We start from the raw sequence: 20,498 nt of genomic DNA on the forward strand, positions 1-20,498 counted from the left end.
TATATGTTTTATATATATATTTAATTTTATTAATCATTTATGTTTATTTCTTCTAATTATTAAGCATTTTCTATTATGTTTTCCATATTTAATTATTAGTTCTATTAAAAGTCTATTTCGTTTTTTTTTTCAAGGTTTTGTTTATGGAGTATTTTTTAGAAATCATTTTTTTGTTCATTTTATTCGATTTTTTCGGATTCTTAGTTATTTTCTTTTATGTTCTTTTTTTTTTATTTATTTATTTATGTGTTTATATATATATTTTTTAAAGTTACATTTATTTCTTATAAATTATTTTATATTTATTGCATTGTTAAGCTTTATATGTTATCTTGTTAGTTTTATTTATATTTAATTTATTTTTATTCTTCAATTTAATTATCATCTTCATTATTTAAATGTTATTATATATTAGTATTTTTCATATTTATTTATTTTGCTATATTATAATTTAATCTAATTATATGAAAAAATAATTATATTTTTTTTTTTATTTTCTTTTTAATTTAAATTTTTTTTTTTTTTAATAATTATTTGATTTTATTTTGATTATTTTTTTTTTTTAAAAAAAAAAAAAATAATAATAATAATAAATTTTTTTATTTTTTTTTTATTTTTTTATACAAATAAATTACTAATTTCATCTTTTATATATAAAAATAATATTTCATTTTTTTAAAAAATAAAAAAAAAACATAAAATTTAAAAATTTCGATTTTTTTTTTTTTTTTATATTTAAAAAAAAAAAAATTAATAAAAGAAAAAAATTCAACTTATAAGTTGGGAAATTGCATAACAAAATTTATCGTCTTTCATATAATTCCATTTAAATTTAGGATTATATATAGGCTTTAATTATTATTTATATTAATTTTATAATTATTAAAATTTCTATATATTCTTCTAATTTACTAACTATAAAGGTAAAAGATTTCTTTCAGTATTATAAAAGCAGGAATATAGAGAATATTTATTCAAAAAATTTTAATCATTCTCAAATTATTTAAAATTTGTTTTATAATCAAAAGAATTATTTTCTTAAAAAAAATAATTTAAAATACTATATAAATGACCATTACCTATAAACATAACAAATTATTACTCATTTATATTATCTTTCATAAATTTCAATGTTTGTTAAGCTATATACATTTCTCTAATGTGAAAATCATAATCAGTAATTCCACAAGCATTTATAATATCATAAGGTTATTCTTTTTATGGATTTTAGGAACAATCTAAACAACCACTACTATTTATTTTTATTACCCAGTCAATTTATTCATTTAAATATATATTTCTATTAAATAAATAAATATATAAATCTATCTATAAAATTATTTAAAATACTTTAATAATTCAAATTATTTTTATATATCTTCGTCCGATTTTTAAGTTATAATATGATAAATTTCATCTTCTATAGTCAAATCAGATAGTAAAATTTATATTTTATCATTATTTTAGAATAATTGATTATATATAAATGTTACTGATTCATTTGGTTTAAATACTCCATCAGTTTTTTGATATATCTATTAAAATAAAGATATATATACATATAAAATATTTATATATAATTTATTTATATAAAATATATTTATATAATATCTTTTTATTATAATATATTTATATAATATTTTTTTTTATTTATTTATTTTATATCTTTATATATATATATATACATACTATTCTTTCTGATTCATTAATTTTAAATTAATTATTTGGATTTTTAATATATTATTTATAAAATTATTTTAAATAATCAGAAGTTATTAAATCTTCTCTTTATGCTATATTAAAAATTTTATTTTGTAATTTTATTGGAGGATGTTCGATTATAAATAAATTTTAGTTTTTATTTTTTTCTTGGAATTCTTTCATTATCATTACTGATTTATATGTATAATGATCTAATCCATATATTATTAGGTTTTATTACTATTCTTTAAAATACAAATTTACTAAGTCGTTACTTTTACTAAATGTTACATTTATGTTCTTTGGAATTTAAATGTTTTTATAACTTATTAAATTATGGGTATGGTATTAATTCGGATATTTTGTCCTAAATTTATTATATTATGCTTAACTTTCTAAATATTAAATAGCTCGGAAGTTAATTCCTTTATTTTTAAATTCAGCAAATGTTCTTTCTAGTTCTTTGAAATCAAACAAATAAAAAAAATTGAAAATATAATCTTCAACATTTTTTAATACTTAAGTATTATCACAATATTAAACTAATTATTTCGCGATATAAGGATTGGCTTCTTATACAAATTATAAATTTATTGATCCTATATTTTTTTATATATTTTTATTAAATCTAATATATTTTACTTAATAATTCCTTTGTTAGTTATTCATTTTAAATTGATAAATTATTCATGTTTATAAAAGTTTATAAGTTTGTATGTATACTTGAATATTTACATGTTTTTAGATATTATTCTATATTTTATTCAAATACATATTTATAAAATGTTAATAGTTTTTTTTTTTAAACACATGAAGTTAGTTTTTACATTAATTTTGATAAAAGATAAATATATGTATATATACAAATATATATGAATATATATAAAAGTAAATAATAATATAAATATATATATATAAATATATATATAAAAAAAATTATTTATAAATATAATTATATATATTTTTTATTATTAATTTGTTTTTTTTTGTTTTGTGCTTTTATTTTTTTGTTCTTTTTTTAGCAAAATAAAATTATTAAATATTTAATATTATTAAAATAAATATTATAAATTTTAATATTGTAATGATTTTTTTATTTTTTCATATTATTTCTTCATACTTTAATTTGGCAAATTCATTTAATCTTAATTTGTTTCTATTAAAAATTCGGACATCATCATATTTATTTGCTTCATTTAAATAACATATTAAGTATTCTAATTCTTAATCTTACTTATCTTCAACCCATTCAAGTATTGGTATTCCATTTTCTATTTAAAAACCAAAAGAATGTGATAAATTATCAACTAAAACTGTATTTTTTAATTAAATGTTTTTCAAAATTCTCAAATCTTTTATAAAAAATCCGTTTTTAGTTTCCATACAATTCTATCTACTTAAAATTCCCTAAATATTTTCTTTATTCGGATCTAAAAATTAAGCCACAGCTTAAGCATATGCATATGATGAAGCTGTGAAAATAAAAATATTCCAATCTTTTGATAAAGTTTAAATAAATTTGAAACAAAAAGGTCTAACTCTTATTCCTATCATTTGTATATTATTTCAAAGCTTACGTTTATTATGTAATCTGGTTTATCGTTACATTGCATGTATGTATTAAAGTCTCATCTAAATCCAATAGAAGGTATTTTTCATTTGTTTGAATATTTGGTATTCCTTTAATTATTTAAATATTATATATTCTTTAATTAATTTTTATTTTATTTTATTTTATGTTATTTTTTTATAAAAAAAAAAAAAAAAAAAAGTATATTAAAAACTAAAATAAAATAATTTAAATTTTTTATTTTATAATTTATAATATATAAAATTTTATAATTTATTTTTTATTTTTTACTTTTAATCATTTGCAAATCAACTTATTTGCTTAAAATAAACTTATCGCTGGGATTTTTTAGAAAATTTAATGAATAAACAAGCCCTTTGTAAGTTTAAATAAGATGCTTTTTGAATCTACCTATTAAATATATATTTATAATTATTATATAAATAAATATATAATATATATATATATTATATATATATATTATATAATTTTAATTTTTTTTTTAATTATTTATATATTTGTAATTATTAGTATTTATAAATTTTATTAATTTTTCTATATAATACACATATATTTTTTTTAATAATTTCTTTTTATTTATATTTATATTTATAATTTTTTACTTTCATTTATATTATTAGAAAATATCAAATGTCTGAATTAATGTTAACTTAAAGAATTTACTTAAGTTTGTATATTAGTTTAATAAAATATTTAATTTTATATGTTTTATGTTTTCGATTTATTAATCTTATTTATTTGTTTCTTTTACTTTTCTTTATCATGATTAATTATATTTTAAAATGATTTATTATTATTATATTTATGAGCTATGAATCGCATATTTTAATTATTATGTGTAAATTATAGATTTCCAGTTATATTGTTATCTTATTATATATATATATTTTCTTCTTAAAATAAAAAGTTATTAATCATTCTTATGTAAATATTATTTTATAATTAAATACAATATTATAAATTTAATTTTTATTTTTATAATTATAATTATAAAAAATTATTATATTTTTATATTTTCATTAAATTTATTTATTATTAAATTTACAAACAAATTTTAACCCTAAAAATTAAAAAATTTAAAATATTTTATAACATGAATTTATAAAATATAAAAATAAATAATATTTATATATAAAATGTAGATATTATATAATAATATATTTTATAAATATAAATATTATTATATATATATATATATACTTATAAATATTTATTTATCTATATATATTTATAAATAAATCTATAAATTTAAAGCTTTATTTTATGACATTTTTTTTTTTATATTTATTAATATTTTAAAAATATTTTATTTTATTTAAATCTTAAATAAAAAAAAATGAAATAAATGTATTAAAAAGATAATTATTTTTATAATAGATTTCAAAATGAATATGTTTTATAACTTTATAAAAAACGATAATTATTATATAATTAGATTTATATATTATTAAAATTAAATTAATAAAATAATTAGTATATATTAATTATAATTAATTATTAAATATTTATATATTTATATATTTATATAAATATTTAAATATATTTATATATACATATAAAAATTGTAATTTTTTAAGAAATATTTTTTAGTTTAAAAAATTATATATATATAAATATTATAAATTTATATATATTTATATTTTATATATTAAATATTAAATATTTATATTTTATTAATTTGTTCTATTATTATATAATTATATTTTTTTTAAAAAATTATGACAAAATTTATTATTACATATTATTTTTAAATATTAAATTAATACATATATATATATATTTAAATATATACATTTATAATAATTATTTTATATTTATATTTAAATAAAAATATTTTTAATAATTATTTTTTTATATATATATTTATATATACTTTCATTATATTTTTTTAATATATTATGTTTTTTTAATTTTAATAATTTATTTATTATATTTTTCAATTATTTTTTTTTTATTTAATATAAATAATTTTAATTTTAACATATTATAAAAATGAAAATATTTTTGTTAATAAATAATTTCATTTATAAAAAAAAAAAAAATCAAAATAAAAATAAAATTTATTTATTAAATAAAAAAAAAAAAAAAAAAAATCAATTTTAACTAAGATTAAAAAAATTTTTTTATATTTAAAATAATACTAGAGAAAAATAAAATAAAAATATATAAAAAAAATAATCAAAACAAAACAAAATATAATACAAAAAAATAAAAAAAAAATGGTTTCTTTAAAACTCCAAAAAAGATTATCAGCAGCAGTTTTGAAATGCGGTTAAAAAAGACTTTGGTTAGATCCAAACGAATCTTCTGAAATTTCAATGGCAAATTCCAGAGCAAGCATTAGAAAACTTATAAAAGACGGTTTAGTTATGAAGAGATCAACAGTAATTCATTCTAGATCAAGAGCAAGAAGACACTTAGAAGCCAAAAGAAAAGGTTTTTTTTTTTATTTAAAAAAATAATAATAATAATAATAATATTAATTTTTATTTTTTTTATAGGAAGACATACTGGACATGGTAAAAGAAAAGGTTCAAGAAATGCAAGAATGCCTACTAAAGTACTTTGGATTAGAAGATAGAGAGTTTTGAGAAGACTTTTAAGAAAATATAGAGCAGCTAAAAAAATTGATAAGCAATAGTAAAAATAAACAAAAAAACTAAAAAATTAAATATTTTTTAAATAAATATTTATAAACTTAATTAATAAAAAAAAAAAAAGATATCATGAATTTTATTTAGGATCTAAAGGTAACTTGTATAAAAATAAGACTGTACTTATTGAAGCTATACATGTTTCAAAAGCTAATAAGATTAAATCTGATAAATTAGCTGCTTAATAAGACGCAAGAAGAGTTAAAAATGCAGCCACTAGAGCAAAAAGAAATCTTAAAGCATAAATTGTTCCTAAGATGGATGTTTGAAAGAGAATTATTTTTTAATATATGCAATTTATTTTTCATTTTATTATTTAAATATTAAATAATAAACTATGTTTGTATATTTATCTTTTATTTAAATATATTTCATAAAATATTTTTTTATTTTATATATATAAATATTTATAATTATTAGAAAATGTAATTAAAAAATATTATATATTTAATTAGAATATATAGATAATATCTATATAATATATTAGACATTTTTATAAATTTAATATATATTACTATGATTTTATAATGAATATTAAAATTTCATATTTCCCATGATATCCAATCAAAAGGATCACCAATAAAATTTCCTTCTTTGTATATATATTATGTACAATACTATAATATAATAAATAAATAAATAAATAAATAAATAAATATATATATATATATATATATATATTTATATTTATATTTATATTTATATTTGTTTTATTTAATTTTAAACCATTAAATTTCTATATTAATCTTCTATCTAATTCGTTTATTCTTATATTTTTATTTTTAAAATTTTTTTATCTTCTATTAATTTTTCTTATTTATTATATTCTAAATCATATTAATCTTCTTTTCTTCTTTCAGAATCATCTAATAGTTAAAATCCTGCTTCCATTTGATTTCTATATTAATAATAAGCGGACCACCAAATATATTGATTAGGTGGATTATAGTTTTCATCAGAATGAATGTTTTTCCAAACATAAGGTGATGGTGATTTCAAAATTTCTAAAACAATAGTTCCCATTTCTGTTTAGTGCCATTTTGAATAATATTAATTCATAAATTTATACGTTTTAATATTTAATTTAAATTTAATTGGATTATCACCAGTAAAAGCAATTGCTTCTATATATAATTCAGGTAATGTTATTGTTATATTTAATCTATGTACTTCTGAATATCCTAATTAAATTTTATTAAAAAAAATTAAATTAAAAATAATATAAATAAAAGATATTATTATATAAATATATATATATATCGAAATATATATATATATATTATATATATATATATATATTTATATATATATATAATTTATTTATGATTTATAAAATTTTAAATATAAATATATATTTAATTATACCTGGCATATCTAATCTTGTTGAAAATTTAATTTTCATTAATATATGTGTCATATTTTATGCCCATTAATAACATGGTTATATTCTTTTTTTTATATATATTTTTTTTTTTTATTTAAAACTCTATCATCTATGTTGAATTTTCAGGTAATAAATTTGTTAGATTTGAAAATATTTTTAAGTTTTCTATTTTTAATTATTTTCTTGTTTGTATAAAAGTTTCATATAAATCAATATTTTTTTTATTGAAGTAGTTTATTATCATATGGGAAGATGCATTATACCAACCATTTAATATAGAATATTATAGGCATCTTTTTTATATTTTAATAATTTAAGAATTTTTTTAAAGAAAAATACTTTAAGCCTATGATTTCATCTTTGTTTATAAATTCTGATATAAGAATTAATGCATCATTTTATGTTTTAATTTGTTTTAATTTATCTAAATTTTAATAATCAAGTTAATGTTATAAATATAGTTTAAGAAAAGACAAATAAATAAAAAAATAAAAAACAAAAAACATTTTGTATTAAATAAATGAAATATATTTTTTCTTTTTAAATAGAATTTAATAAAAAATATAAATATCTTATAATATATATTTAAATAAAAAATAAATATTAAATATATTTTTATAAAAATAAATATAATATTTAATTATAATTATTATTTTTATTGATATTATTTTTATAATTATCAATTCTTCAATAGTTAATATTTTATAATATATTCTATTCATAATTTAATTTATTATGTTTTTTTAAATTTTTTATACTTTATACATATATAATAGGAAAAATATATTTAAATTGTAATTTACAAATCTATAATTTTTATATACATTTATATATTATAATTTAATTTATATTTTTATAAATAGATTTTTTCATTTTTTATAAATATATATTGTTTTTTTTTTATTTTCAGTTTAAAATATAATATATAAATATATGGGAGAAAATTATGGTTAAGGAACTATATAAAGAACTTTAAAAGATGATGGAGACGATTTTCTAAATACAGCTTTAAGAAAATGGAAATTTAATTCAAAATATAATAGAAACTTGAAATTATTTAGTGCTTTATGTAAAAATTAAACATTTTTCTTTTTAAATAAAATTAATAAAATATGAATTAGTTTTATTCTTCTTAACTTTTGGTATTATATTTATTGTTTACTACTTTAAAATAGTTGAATATAAAAAAAGATATGACGATTATTGTTAATTAAACGATTAAACGTGTAAATTCTAATTAAAAATAGATTAAAATATGGAATAACCTATATTTTTTTATTATGAGATTGATAATTTTTACCAAACTCACAGGAAATTTTATTAATCAAAAGTATAATAATAATAAAAGAAAACCATCCATATATATTTATTTAAAAGGATGTACTATAATTAAGGGGAGAAGTTAGATCTATAAGTCAACTTTCTGATTGTGAACCATATGTAACTAATAAATAAATGGGAAAAAAAACAAGCATTACAGGAAAAGAACTAATTCAAGACGAAGCAGCAAATCCTTGCGGGCTAATTGCTAAAACATATTTTAATGGTATTTTTATTTAATATACGTGTATAAATATGTATATATATATATATATAATTATACAAAAAGATACTTATAAATTATATAAAATTGTTGACGGGTAAAAAAATCCACTTAAAATTGATATAGACGAAAACGATATTGCATGGGATGTTGATAAAAATTATAATTATAAATTAAATACTAATTAGGATTCTATGTGGTTAAATGTTACAAATGGTTTTTATTAATATATATATATATATATATATATATATATATATATATATATATATATATATATATATATAAATTAAAAGAGCATTTTATGGTATGGATGAGAACTTCTGGTATGGGAAGATTTAAAAAACTTTGGGGAAGGATTAAATAAAATTTAGAAGTAGGAGATTATATTATTGAAGTTTAAAATAGTAAATATATTGTTATTTTTATATAATTTTTAAAATAAAATATTTAGATTATGATGTAAAAGTATTCAATGGATAAAAATCATTTATAATGACTACAACAAGTGCTTTTGGATAAAAAAATCCTGTTTTAATCGTAGCTTATTTTTCAGGGGCATTCGTTTGTTTAGTTTCACTTATTGTATTAATAATTTTAAATAGAAAAAGCAAAAATAAATGAAATAAATACATATATAAATATTTAATATATATTTTATATATATAAAAATAAAATTTAATAGTATTATTTTATAAAATTATTAATTATAAATATAAAAAATAAAAAAAATAAAAAAATACATTTAATTAATGATGATAAATGATTAAATTAATTGTAAAGTTTTAATAATAGGAAGAGAGGGAACAGGAAAGAGTTTATTATTATTAAGATATGTTGAAAAAGAAGGTTCTTATATAAAAACATAAACTACAAGTATATAAATAAATAAATTTTTTAATTTCATATAAATATTTAAATATTTTATATATATATATTTATATATATATATATATATATATTTATAATTATATATTTATATATGTTAGTTGTTTTAAATATTAGTAGGTGTTGATTATAAATAAAAAATTGTTGAAATTAATAACAAAAAAATAAAATTATATATTTGGGATACTGCAGGTTAAGAAAAATATAGGCCATTAGTATATTCTTATTTTTAAAATACTTAGGCTGCTATTTTAGTATTTGATTTAACTGATAAATAATCATTAATTGACATATAGTATTGGTTATGTTAATTATAATTATAATGTAATTATAATATTTTTAAGATTTTAGTAGGAAATAAATGTGATTTAGAATATGAAGAACCTGATGAGAACATCTTAAATGAATATTAGAAGAAATATAATATGTAGTTTATCAAATGTAGTGCACTCGAAAAAATAAATGTCGATTTAATTTTTTAAAAAATTGCATATAATTTGTATGAATAATATAGAGATAAAAACTTTGAATAAAACTATAATATTTAAAATAGTTTAAAATTATAAAAAAAGAAAAAAAATAAAACGAAAAAATGTTGTTGATATTATTTAAAAATTTTATATTAAATAAAATAAAAAAAATAAAAAAAATTTTTAAATATATATATAATATATATATATATATATATTTATAAATTTAAAACATTTATTATAATTTTTTAAAATTATAAATTTCATAATTAAATAATATCTTTAAAATCTTAATTTCCTTTATTTGATTTATAATTATATTCATTTTCTATTTTTTATTATTCCTATTAATTTATCATATCACTTTCTATTCTATTGCTTGAATTATAATTTTTCATTTTATTTTCAGTTAAAAGTTCTTTTTTAATAACTCCTCCTTTTTTTACAGTATATACATAATTTGAGGAAGGAGTACTTCCTGTAGCTGTTACTCTTCTAGGTAATTCTCTTAATTCCAACGTTTTTGGTGTATAAGTGAATGTTATGTTAGGTGTATTAGAATAAATATGTTATTTGTTATTTATTTTATTAGTGATAATGTTTTTATTATTATTTAAATTTTTATTTTATTTATTTAAATATTACTCTTATTTATTTTCAATTGAATCGTTTTTTAAATTAATTTTAAATTAGTTTTTATTTACTTCGATTAATTTATTTCTGATAACTTTTTTTATATTTTATTTAATATTTTTTATTTGTTTTTACTTTATATTTTATCGAAAATTCTTTATTCATCAAAATTATTTTGTATACAATTTTAACAAATATTAGATTTGTTTTAAAATATTGGTAGATTTTTGTCATTTTGAGAATTATTTTATAGATTGCTTATTATTAAAATTTGTTAAAGTAATTATTTAGCAAGTTATTATAAAAGCCCGGAATAGTTATTTATTAATTATTAAATTTCTTCTAAAGTAAATTCAGAAATATTTGGAGCTTATACAGTTAAAAACGATTATAAATAGTCCATATATTCAGTTTCTTACATTTTTAATTTGTTATAAATAGAGTGAAAAATTAAATTTATTTTTTTAAATTTATTTAATATATATATATATATATATATATTTATAATTTTATTTTTATTTTATTAATTAAATATAATATTATAATTTTATATAATCCATATTGTTTAAACTAATTTCATATTTATAATTTAAATTATATTTTTTTTCTCTTTTTATTATGTTTAATTACTCTATAATTTTTTTAACACAGCTATATATTTTTTTAAAAAATTTCTTATATAATTATATAAATTTTCTTTTATTATTTTTTTATTATAAATTTTTTTATTTTATTAAAGTTAACAATATCAATTTATTTAATTTATATCTATATTTTTGTTATGTTTTTCTATTAATATAATTACTTTTAAATATTTAAAATAAATATTCTTTTTTATTATTTAAAAATTTTAATTTTTTTTTAATACATTTTTTTTTATAGTTTTATATATTTTTAGATTTTTTTTTTTGTTGCAAATAAATAAATATAAATATATTTTATATAGATTTAATTTTTTTATTTTAATATTTTTGTAATAAATATTATTTATTAATAAATATAATGATTTCTTTTTTATTTTAAAAAAACTTTATAACAATATCTTTTAGTATTTATATATAATTTGAATTGATTTTATTTAAAAAAATTTAGATAATTAAATAATTATTAGTAAAAAAAATTTATAAATATATTTTTTAAATATATAATTAATATATATTTAATTATTATAATTATTAAATATATATATTTATAAAATATACTATAGTGTGTTTATATTATTTTTTAAAATTTAAATCATATACATTTTTTTTTAATTTATATATATTATATTAATTAAAAAAAATTAAATTATTTTATAAATAAATTTAATCTAAAATAAAAATACTAAGAAAACAATTTTTATATATAGAAATTTTCTAATATTATATTTATAAAACTAATAAAAAATAAATTAAAAAAAAAAATCTCAATTTATATTTTATAAATCATTCATTTATTACTTATTTCAAAGATTTGTTGTAGATATAATTCCTTCTGGATTATAAGTAAATCCTTCTTAAGGATTATAAGTGAATCCTTCAAATCCAGGCATTTATTAATTACTGGGAGTTTCAAATATAGGTTTTGGTCTTTAAAGTTTATCATCTTTAATTTTTTTATTCATAAATTATTTTAGTGGGCTTTCATATTCCCTTTTATAAAGTCTTTACCAGTCTATATTACCAAAAAAAGGGTGTTGTTTTATAACTGGCCAATTAGGTCTTTTTTCTGGATCGTTATTTAAACAGGCTTTAATTAAATTTTAAGAATCTTCAGTAAAATCATTTGTAAAATTAGGATTATTAGTTAGTATTTATTTCATAATAGAATACCAATTCCTCTATCTATCTCTAAAAGGGGGTTAGCCGTATATTATTTCATATAAAAAAACGCCAAAAGCCCAAACATCAGCTGAAATTTTATAACCTAATTTATCGCTTTATTATTTACTTCGTATAATCTCAGGAGCTATATATTCAGGAGTACCAATAAATGTATAACATAGTTCGTCTTAAATCTATATTTATTTACTTAAACCGAAATCAGCTATTTTTAGATGACCGTCATCGCTAACTAAAACATTTTCAGGTTTTAAATCCCTATAAATTATTTTCATTGTATTATTTAAATATTCCATTCCTAAATATAAAAAAATAAATATAAAATATATAAAAACATAAATATATAAAAAAATTTAAATAAATAAATTAAAAAAAAATAAAAGTAATAGTTATAAATAAATATATATATATATATATATATATATATATTATATATATATATTTATTATGTATAAATAATATATATATATATCTATTTATATATTTAAATGTATATTTAAATATATATATATATTTTTATTATTACCTAAAACTACTTCTGCTGCTACAAATTTCGCTAATTCAATAGAGAATTTTTTATTTTTTGCTAAATAATAATACAATTCACCTCCTGGACAATATTCCATGACTAAATAAAGTTTACTATGTGATTAAAAAGAATATCTTAATCTTACTAAAAATGGATTTTTATTTTTTAATAATACGTTTTTTTCCACAATCATCTTTCTCTTTAAATTTCTTTCTATTATTTTGTCTTTTTTAACTATTTTCATTGCAAATATCTTATTGCTTGATTTTTTCTTTACTAAAAGAACCTAACCATATGCTCCATCACCTAAAAATTCTATCTTTTCAAAATCATTGTATGATAGTTGTTTATTTGGATCTAATCCGTTATTCAAAGATAAAGGTGAACTAAAATCTTGCTAATTAATTGTAGATTTTTAGTCTGATTTTAAATCTTTTTCTTGCGCATTTTAGATATCGTTTTAATTTTATTATTATTGATTATTATTACATATTGTATTGCATATTTAACCCATATTTTTTTAATTTTATTTTATATTATTATAATTTTTATATTTAAAAACTTTTTTTTATTTTAGAAATTATTTTTTTTAATTTTTTATTAAATTTTTATATATTAATTAATTTATATTTTTATTTATATATAAAAATATATGTAAATAAATAAAATATAAAAAAATGTAATATATATATTTATATATATATATATATATATATATATATATATATATATATTATTTTATTATTTATTTAAAAATAATAATAATAATTAATATCAATATAATGTTATTTTTATAATAATAAAATGAAATAGTAAATATAATAGGTTAATATATAAATTATAATTTTTTTATATTTTTAGAATAAGTAATTTTTTAAATAAATTTTAATTTTTTATGTATTTAAAATAGATATTTGATAAATGTTTATTTTATTTTTTTAAATTTATATAAAAATTTATAAAATATTTTTTATTTTTTTTTGTTTTATTTTATTTTATATTAATAGTTTTCAGATAAATATACATTTAATTTTTTTTTTTTTTAATGAATATTATTATTTCTATATATTTATTTTTAATTTTTTAAAAATTATTATATTTAAATTATATTAAAAAAACATATTAAATAATAAAATTTAAAAATATGAATAAATTTTTTAAAAATATAATTTATATAATAATAAAAAAATTATTATGAATCAATATAATAGTCCTGAATCATAGGCATTTTTATAAACTTCATAAAATTAAATAAGTAGTTTAACTAATTAATAAAAGAGTTTTATCAATTCTATTTTTGAGTTTTTATTTATAATATTAAAACATGATGAATTAAATATTTTAATAAATGCTATATTTTGTATAATTTAATATTTTTAAATATATTATTATGCATTTAATCCTTAAGTAAAAAAACTATATAATAATATATTTATATGTATAAATAAAAAGATTAATTACATATGGAATAATTCTATATCAAAAAATATGATTTAAATATTCGGATATGTTGGTGTTTTTCAAATATATAGAAGTTAAGATTGGAATGTATGCCTAATTATATTTTATTTCTCTTTTTCTGTTATTATTTTATATTTGCTTTGTTTTTTATATTGTATTGTTTCTTTAAATAAATAGAAAATATTCTCTAATATAATTACTAATTTTTTAGTTATTGTCTCTAATTTGATATTAAATATACTATATATGCCTTTTCTGGATGTTTTTTTAATTAATTTAAATTGTGAATAATCTAATTACGATAGTTCTTAATTAAATTTAGTTTTCTATAAAGAAATAAAATGTTTTTAAGTAAAAAAAAAATATATATATATATATATAAATAAATCATAATGTATATAGGGTATGCATATTTTTTATTTTACGGGAAGTATATTTTGCTTAATTTTATTATCTGTGATTATTCTTATTTTGGGATGTTTTTATTTTGATGGAATCTATAATGATAAAAAAGCGAATTCTAAAAGAAATAATAAAGGAATAATTTGGTTATTAATATATGAAACCATTTTAGTTTTATTAATGAATTTCTTTAATAAATAAGAATAAGTCAATATAAAAATAATTATTTATTTAATCGGAAGTATATTAGTGTTTTATAAAATACATATAAATAATTATTTTAATAATATTAAAATATTTAAAATATATTCTTTTCTATAATCTATTAATATATGGACAGCTATTATGTTAGCATTATCATATGTAAATAATATATACATATATATATATATATATATATATATAATATATATTTATATTATTTATTTTAGATTAGTGAAAATAGAATTTTTAATGGAAATATATATATTTGGATTAGTGGTGTTCCGTTTTTTTTTTTTTTTGTATTTTTTAATCCAATAGAATTCGAGAAATATCAAAAAGCAATAAATATAAACGTAAATAAATTTTAAGACGGAAAATAAGTAATAGAGCATATTATTTAAGTATTAAAATTAATTGAAAATGATTATAAAAAAAGTAAACATGGTTAATTATTAAATGGATATATAGAATTTCATAATTATACTTGTTTAGATTATTAATGTGCATTAAAAAAGATTAAATATAATAATAATAAAAAAAGAGAAGATAAATAACATTAATAGGATAAAAAATAATAATTAATATATGAAATGATATATAAAATTTTGGAATAAAATATATAGAAATTTCCTTAAAATATTGATTTAAGAATTTTTTTTGTGGTATTTTTAATGAAAATTACTAAAAACAAAAATTAGGCTTTAAATTAAATCTTAGAAACTGAAAATTATAAATTAGATTTTGATTAAAAATTTGTACTCTTTTATCTCAAAAAAAATATTCAAAACCAAATTTATGAAATTAATAATAATGAAGATGACTATGGAAACCTCAAAAATCAATAAATTGAAATATATAACTTTAAATTGGCAATGGAATAAACAGTCACTCTTTTAATGGAATTCTGGAGCCAGTTTTTAGATGAAAAACCAGAATTGTTTAAGCTATATGATATAGGAAGTAAACTTTTTCCATTAAAATAGGCAGTAGATGGCATGTAGAAAAAGATTATGAGAGGAAAAGACGCGTAGATACCTAGAGTATTGAGGTTATACTCAAAATATTTGATTGATATATTTAATGATAAGAGATAAGGACTTTAAGTGCTAGAGAAAGCGGGGAAAATCGAACAAACTTTGCTAAATTAGAAAGATATTACTGTAGGGTTTAATAATCAAAAAATTAATTTGGATGGAAAGGAAGATGCGGTAATTTATATGACTATGGAAGAGGAAAAAATGGGGGAAATTTTATATTCAAATTTAAGTTTAGTGGGTCTATTTGGATTTTAAAAAAGCGATTTTTTGGGAAAAAATGTGAGCTTTTTAATGCCTGTTTTATATGCGAATTTACATTAGGAAATCCTAAAATATTAAAGCGAAAATAAAGACCAAGAGAACTTTTTTCAAAGCAATAAGGAAAAAATATTAAATATATATGGAAAACATAAACAATAGTATATTTTTACAATAAATTTAAAAATTTAACCAATTTATAATCCCATCTAAGAAAATAATGAGTTTTTAGGCATTTTTAGGAAAGAAAAAATGGCTAAAAATATAGCCTTTTTAATATTTGATTAATTTTATATTATTAATGATATATCATCATGTATTATATAAATATATATATATAAATATATATATATATATATATATATATATACTTATTTTTATATATATTTTTTATATTTTTATATATTTTTATTTATTTATAGCCTGTATTAATATTTTAGGTATTGATAATAAGATTATTATTTAAAATTAAATACATATTGATAAAATTGTAATAATTCTTATATTTATTATTTACATATTTGCTATTTTTTTAGATATTTGATATAGAATCGAATATGAAAGAATATATGAGTAAATAAGGTAAATAGACTAGCTATACATTTCCTAAATTTTAAGATGACTTAATTTTATGGGGATAAAGTGAGAAATAGTCTATTTTAAATGTTTAGTTAAAGGAAATTAAATTGAAATGTAGAGGAGATGAATTTTTAGGAGGTATTTTAAAAATAGAATATATATAGGAAAAATAAAAGGAACAAAATGTTGTTTAGACAGTATATTTAAATTCTGTTAAGAAAAATAAAAATACTGTTTTTAATTTAAACTGTAAATTTAATAAGATCTAAACTTAAATTATAATGGAGAGTATTTTTTAGGGGAAAATTATGAAAACATTTATTAAAATCAATATGATTTTTCATAAAATATCTAGGATTAATAAAATTTAGAATCTGTAAATAGAAGTTAATAAAATAATATTATTTTAGTAAGGAGTATTTAAATTGAAGAAGAGGAAAAAAAAGACAATATATAGCAAGATTTAGTAAAAAAAAACCTCACTGAAGGTATAAGAACATTTAGACTGGTCTATAATTAAATTTAGGATACTGAAAAATATAAACATGATGAAGACTAAGAAAATATTGAAGATGAAGAGGAAGAAAAAGAACATGATAAATCCGAAAAATAAATCCAATAATTAGCTAATAATAAGTTTTCTTTTTAATAAAATAATTTATAATAGAGTAAATATACCTCTTTTAATATAACTAAAGCCTTAAACTATGAATTAGAGAAATAATCAAATTCAATTTTTGTTTAATAATTGAAATATGTCTCATTTTTTATAATTTTTGTGATAATTTTAATGTTGTCTATATATTTAATAAATAATAAATATATATAAATATAATATAAATATATATAAATATATATAAATATATTTATATATAAAAAATAATATAGAAATTGTATAGAATTTGGTTTAAATTATAAATACATATATATATAAAATGAAGAATATTTAAAAGTTTAGTATGAATCTTAAAAATTTTCTTGTATAAATGAAATTATATCATATTTACGTGAATTAAAATTAGTTTCATAAGGAATTCGTATTCCTTAATATAGTTTAAAATAATAAATTGAAAAAAATATAGATAGTGATTCAAAAACACTAAAGGAAATGATTTAAAATAGTATAAATTAATTAAAAATTTTAAATGAAAAATTAATAAATTTATCTTCTCCTTCTGAAAAAGTAATCAATATAAAATACAATGAAGAAGATACTAATTTTTATAATCTAAATATTAATTCGGTTACAGAGTAAATTATATCAAGAGCTCATTCTTTAATCTAATAGGAAATTTAATTTATATAAAATTCATAAAATGATTACTATTTTATTAGTTTTAATGGATTAAATGATTATTCAGTAGTCTTATTGGATATTATTTAGGAAAAAAATACTAATTTAAATACTAATTTAGATTTTATGTTATATTTTTAGATAAATATTATTATAATTGCATTTGTTTTAATGATTTTTTTCTCTATAATTTTATCATTTTTAATAGGATAAACTATACAGACAAAATAAACAATATTAAGAATATTTTTGGAAATTGAAGATAAAACTGCATAATATTTATATAATAATTGTTAAAATTTTATTGCTTAAGTTAATTAAGAAGATGATGGTATAAATAAATATATAAATAAATATATATATATATATAAATATATATATATATATATATATATATATTCTTTATTTTAATTTTAATAAAGATGATGCTAATAGTGACTCTTATCTTTTTATAGATGAAAAATAGGATTTTAATTAGTAATAAGAAAGTATTTTTGGAAAAAAAAAAAAAAAATTTAAAAATACTCGATATGAAGTTTTTGGTTTATTTATAAAAATACTTTTTTTTTCTATTTTTATTGAAATTTATTTTATCATTAATTACTTTTGTGAAAAATAATAATTAAATATTATACAAAATTTACATAACGAATTTAATATAACTCATCTAACTGATGGATATTATTCTTTAATTTTTAATGGATAAAATTAAAATATTATTAAAAAATAATAAACATTCTTAAATAAAAATTTTTCTTTGTATATGAGTGAATTAATAGAAATTGTATTTAATTTAAATACAGATATACATTTAGTATATTTATATATATAAATACATTTATATATTATTATTAATATAACTATTTTAGCAACATGCTTAAAATAATAATTATTTTGATGATTACGTAGGGTATTTAGATTCTTTTAATAATATTATGTTTAAAGACATATGTATTTTTATTTCAGAAAATTAAGGTGTTAATTTTAATGATTGTAATACTTTTGCTAATGAAATTGTAAAATAAGTAATTAGATATAAATTATATGTTCAATTGTCAAATATAAATTTATATACTTAAAAATAGGGATTAGTTATAAGTACAATTAGATATTTCTAATTATTAAGATATCAAAAAGAAAGATATGATTGGATTTAAAGTTTTGTTAATTAAAATTTTAATTTTAGTTAAATGAAAAATTATTAAATATATACAAATAATTAAAATACAATATATATGAATAATATAGCTAATCTTTTAAGAATTCCAGAATTTTATGAATTATGTAAATAAAATGATATTTTAAATATATATTTTAAAATATTTTTAATTTATATTTTTTTAATTAGTTAGTTTATAAACTTTATATATTAAAAGTTCATATAGATATTTACAAGATATACTATTAAAATAAATGGAATTTAAAATTTAAAACTTTATAGTATAAAGAATATTATTTCTAATTATTTTTATTATAGTAATATTAGTTTCTTTATTATTATTTTGGATTCCTTTTTTATAAAATATAAATAAATAAGTTAAATATATATTTAAATAATTTATATATGTCATATATTATTATAGATATGGTCAACAAAGTGTTTACTTTCTTTTATACCTGTTAACGAAATTAATAAAGTATATAATATATAATATTTTATATAAAATGTAATATTAAAAAGAAAAGTATGATATATACTAAATATTTATCATAAAATATATATATTTATAATTTCTATTACATTTTAAATTTTTATTTTTATTTTTCTTTAATTTAATATGGAATTTCTAAAAAAAATTAATTTATTATCTTTATATATGTAGTGTTTTCAAAGAATAGTAATTTTAATAATAAAATGATTTTAAAATTATTATAAAAAAATAAAAAAAAAACAATAAAATAAAATAAGATAAAATAAAATAAAATAAAATAAATATATTTATATGTATATAAAATTTTTTTAATTTCTATTTTTCTTTTTTATTAGTATTTATTTCAATTATTATGTTTTTTTATCTATAATTTTGTATAATTTGTTTTTATAATT

General features: G+C 14.5%; 6 protein-coding genes across 6 annotated transcripts, besides 69 other annotated features; 3 read left to right on the top strand and 3 right to left on the bottom strand. All coding sequences in view use genetic code 6, as the record gives it.

Moving 5' to 3' along the window:
* Nucleotide 1: part of a microsatellite that runs on past the window's edge.
* Nucleotides 1-30: part of a microsatellite that runs on past the window's edge.
* Nucleotides 1-32: part of a microsatellite that runs on past the window's edge.
* Nucleotides 33-594: 562 nt separating this feature from the next.
* Nucleotides 595-620: a microsatellite.
* Nucleotides 621-735: 115 nt separating this feature from the next.
* Nucleotides 736-769: a microsatellite.
* Nucleotides 770-1,543: 774 nt separating this feature from the next.
* Nucleotides 1,544-1,637: a microsatellite.
* Nucleotides 1,560-1,681: a microsatellite.
* A 278-nt stretch (nucleotides 1,682-1,959) lies between these two features.
* Nucleotides 1,960-1,997: a microsatellite.
* Nucleotides 1,998-2,545: 548 nt separating this feature from the next.
* Nucleotides 2,546-2,628: a microsatellite.
* Nucleotides 2,550-2,630: a microsatellite.
* Nucleotides 2,567-2,662: a microsatellite.
* A 20-nt stretch (nucleotides 2,663-2,682) lies between these two features.
* Nucleotides 2,683-2,721: a microsatellite.
* A 3-nt stretch (nucleotides 2,722-2,724) lies between these two features.
* Nucleotides 2,725-2,769: a microsatellite.
* Nucleotides 2,725-2,782: a microsatellite.
* Nucleotides 2,733-2,782: a microsatellite.
* Nucleotides 2,783-2,802: 20 nt separating this feature from the next.
* Nucleotides 2,803-3,572, bottom strand: IMG5_123690 (NLI interacting factor-like phosphatase family protein, putative; the record flags this gene model as incomplete). Its single annotated transcript, XM_004032321.1, has 2 exons — nucleotides 2,803-2,972; nucleotides 3,563-3,572. The coding sequence occupies 2 exons, from the start codon at nucleotides 3,570-3,572 to the stop codon at nucleotides 2,803-2,805; spliced, it is 180 nt and encodes a 59-aa protein (XP_004032369.1).
* Nucleotides 3,573-3,688: 116 nt separating this feature from the next.
* Nucleotides 3,689-3,758: a microsatellite.
* Nucleotides 3,690-3,758: a microsatellite.
* A 641-nt stretch (nucleotides 3,759-4,399) lies between these two features.
* Nucleotides 4,400-4,502: a microsatellite.
* Nucleotides 4,435-4,525: a microsatellite.
* Nucleotides 4,456-4,517: a microsatellite.
* A 202-nt stretch (nucleotides 4,526-4,727) lies between the features above and the next one.
* Nucleotides 4,728-4,806: a microsatellite.
* Nucleotides 4,787-4,852: a microsatellite.
* Nucleotides 4,794-4,820: a microsatellite.
* Nucleotides 4,799-4,844: a microsatellite.
* Nucleotides 4,808-4,852: a microsatellite.
* A 39-nt stretch (nucleotides 4,853-4,891) lies between these two features.
* Nucleotides 4,892-4,972: a microsatellite.
* An 89-nt stretch (nucleotides 4,973-5,061) lies between these two features.
* Nucleotides 5,062-5,158: a microsatellite.
* Nucleotides 5,063-5,164: a microsatellite.
* Nucleotides 5,123-5,248: a microsatellite.
* Nucleotides 5,249-5,493: 245 nt separating this feature from the next.
* Nucleotides 5,494-6,326, top strand: IMG5_123700 (hypothetical protein). The gene is made up of 3 exons (XM_004032322.1): nucleotides 5,494-5,728; nucleotides 5,794-5,932; nucleotides 6,014-6,326. Exons 1-3 carry the CDS (start codon nucleotides 5,512-5,514, stop codon nucleotides 6,213-6,215), a joined length of 558 nt encoding a protein of 185 aa, XP_004032370.1. The 5' UTR covers nucleotides 5,494-5,511; the 3' UTR covers nucleotides 6,216-6,326.
* Nucleotides 6,327-6,488: 162 nt separating this feature from the next.
* IMG5_123710 (hypothetical protein) lies at nucleotides 6,489-7,364 on the bottom strand (the record flags this gene model as incomplete). The annotated part of the gene is made up of 3 exons (XM_004032323.1): nucleotides 7,312-7,364; nucleotides 6,673-7,127; nucleotides 6,489-6,563 (listed from the first exon to the last, which is right to left on the bottom strand). The coding sequence occupies exons 1-3, from the start codon at nucleotides 7,361-7,363 to the stop codon at nucleotides 6,489-6,491; spliced, it is 582 nt and encodes a 193-aa protein (XP_004032371.1). The 5' UTR covers nucleotide 7,364.
* Nucleotides 6,568-6,604: a microsatellite.
* Nucleotides 6,602-6,651: a microsatellite.
* Nucleotides 6,605-6,653: a microsatellite.
* Nucleotides 7,141-7,177: a microsatellite.
* Nucleotides 7,186-7,260: a microsatellite.
* Nucleotides 7,211-7,270: a microsatellite.
* Nucleotides 7,365-8,174: 810 nt separating the features above from the next.
* Nucleotides 8,175-8,234: a microsatellite.
* A 29-nt stretch (nucleotides 8,235-8,263) lies between these two features.
* On the top strand, nucleotides 8,264-11,103 carry IMG5_123720 (ligand-effect modulator 3 LEM3 family protein, putative; the record flags this gene model as incomplete). The annotated part of the gene is made up of 11 exons (XM_004032324.1): nucleotides 8,264-8,399; nucleotides 8,452-8,660; nucleotides 8,708-8,876; nucleotides 8,940-9,089; nucleotides 9,170-9,280; nucleotides 9,328-9,458; nucleotides 9,669-9,749; nucleotides 9,863-10,015; nucleotides 10,106-10,188; nucleotides 10,648-10,799; nucleotides 11,066-11,103. The coding sequence occupies 11 exons, from the start codon at nucleotides 8,264-8,266 to the stop codon at nucleotides 11,101-11,103; spliced, it is 1,413 nt and encodes a 470-aa protein (XP_004032372.1).
* Nucleotides 9,100-9,160: a microsatellite.
* Nucleotides 9,751-9,810: a microsatellite.
* Nucleotides 9,785-9,857: a microsatellite.
* Nucleotides 9,799-9,857: a microsatellite.
* Nucleotides 10,419-10,454: a microsatellite.
* Nucleotides 11,104-11,550: 447 nt separating the features above from the next.
* Nucleotides 11,551-11,594: a microsatellite.
* A 394-nt stretch (nucleotides 11,595-11,988) lies between these two features.
* Nucleotides 11,989-12,054: a microsatellite.
* Nucleotides 12,032-12,070: a microsatellite.
* A 241-nt stretch (nucleotides 12,071-12,311) lies between these two features.
* On the bottom strand, nucleotides 12,312-13,614 carry IMG5_123730 (protein kinase domain protein; the record flags this gene model as incomplete). Its single annotated transcript, XM_004032325.1, has 2 exons — nucleotides 13,214-13,614; nucleotides 12,312-12,985 (listed from the first exon to the last, which is right to left on the bottom strand). Exons 1-2 carry the CDS (start codon nucleotides 13,458-13,460, stop codon nucleotides 12,312-12,314), a joined length of 921 nt encoding a protein of 306 aa, XP_004032373.1. The 5' UTR covers nucleotides 13,461-13,614.
* Nucleotides 12,987-13,068: a microsatellite.
* Nucleotides 12,990-13,068: a microsatellite.
* Nucleotides 12,995-13,069: a microsatellite.
* Nucleotides 13,087-13,201: a microsatellite.
* A 146-nt stretch (nucleotides 13,615-13,760) lies between the features above and the next one.
* Nucleotides 13,761-13,804: a microsatellite.
* Nucleotides 13,762-13,805: a microsatellite.
* Nucleotides 13,806-13,898: 93 nt separating this feature from the next.
* Nucleotides 13,899-13,950: a microsatellite.
* A 394-nt stretch (nucleotides 13,951-14,344) lies between these two features.
* Nucleotides 14,345-14,383: a microsatellite.
* Nucleotides 14,384-15,449: 1,066 nt separating this feature from the next.
* Nucleotides 15,450-15,498: a microsatellite.
* Nucleotides 15,458-15,505: a microsatellite.
* Nucleotides 15,459-15,507: a microsatellite.
* A 1,391-nt stretch (nucleotides 15,508-16,898) lies between these two features.
* Nucleotides 16,899-16,948: a microsatellite.
* Nucleotides 16,920-16,988: a microsatellite.
* Nucleotides 16,950-16,992: a microsatellite.
* Nucleotides 16,951-16,994: a microsatellite.
* Nucleotides 16,951-16,996: a microsatellite.
* A 951-nt stretch (nucleotides 16,997-17,947) lies between these two features.
* On the top strand, nucleotides 17,948-20,142 carry IMG5_123740 (PAS domain S-box family protein; the record flags this gene model as incomplete). Its single annotated transcript, XM_004032326.1, has 7 exons — nucleotides 17,948-17,952; nucleotides 18,046-18,782; nucleotides 18,874-19,265; nucleotides 19,321-19,505; nucleotides 19,638-19,735; nucleotides 19,800-19,987; nucleotides 20,035-20,142. The coding sequence occupies 7 exons, from the start codon at nucleotides 17,948-17,950 to the stop codon at nucleotides 20,140-20,142; spliced, it is 1,713 nt and encodes a 570-aa protein (XP_004032374.1).
* Nucleotides 17,956-18,032: a microsatellite.
* Nucleotides 17,966-18,022: a microsatellite.
* Nucleotides 17,973-18,044: a microsatellite.
* Nucleotides 18,547-18,571: a microsatellite.
* Nucleotides 18,784-18,850: a microsatellite.
* Nucleotides 18,793-18,850: a microsatellite.
* Nucleotides 19,741-19,790: a microsatellite.
* Nucleotides 20,090-20,126: a microsatellite.
* Nucleotides 20,143-20,328: 186 nt separating the features above from the next.
* Nucleotides 20,329-20,385: a microsatellite.
* The last annotated feature ends 113 nt before the right edge of the window (nucleotides 20,386-20,498 follow it).

This window comes from Ichthyophthirius multifiliis (genome assembly GCF_000220395.1).
Source record: "Ichthyophthirius multifiliis unplaced genomic scaffold scaff_1120509250980, whole genome shotgun sequence".
NCBI lineage: Eukaryota > Ciliophora > Oligohymenophorea > Hymenostomatida > Ichthyophthirius > Ichthyophthirius multifiliis.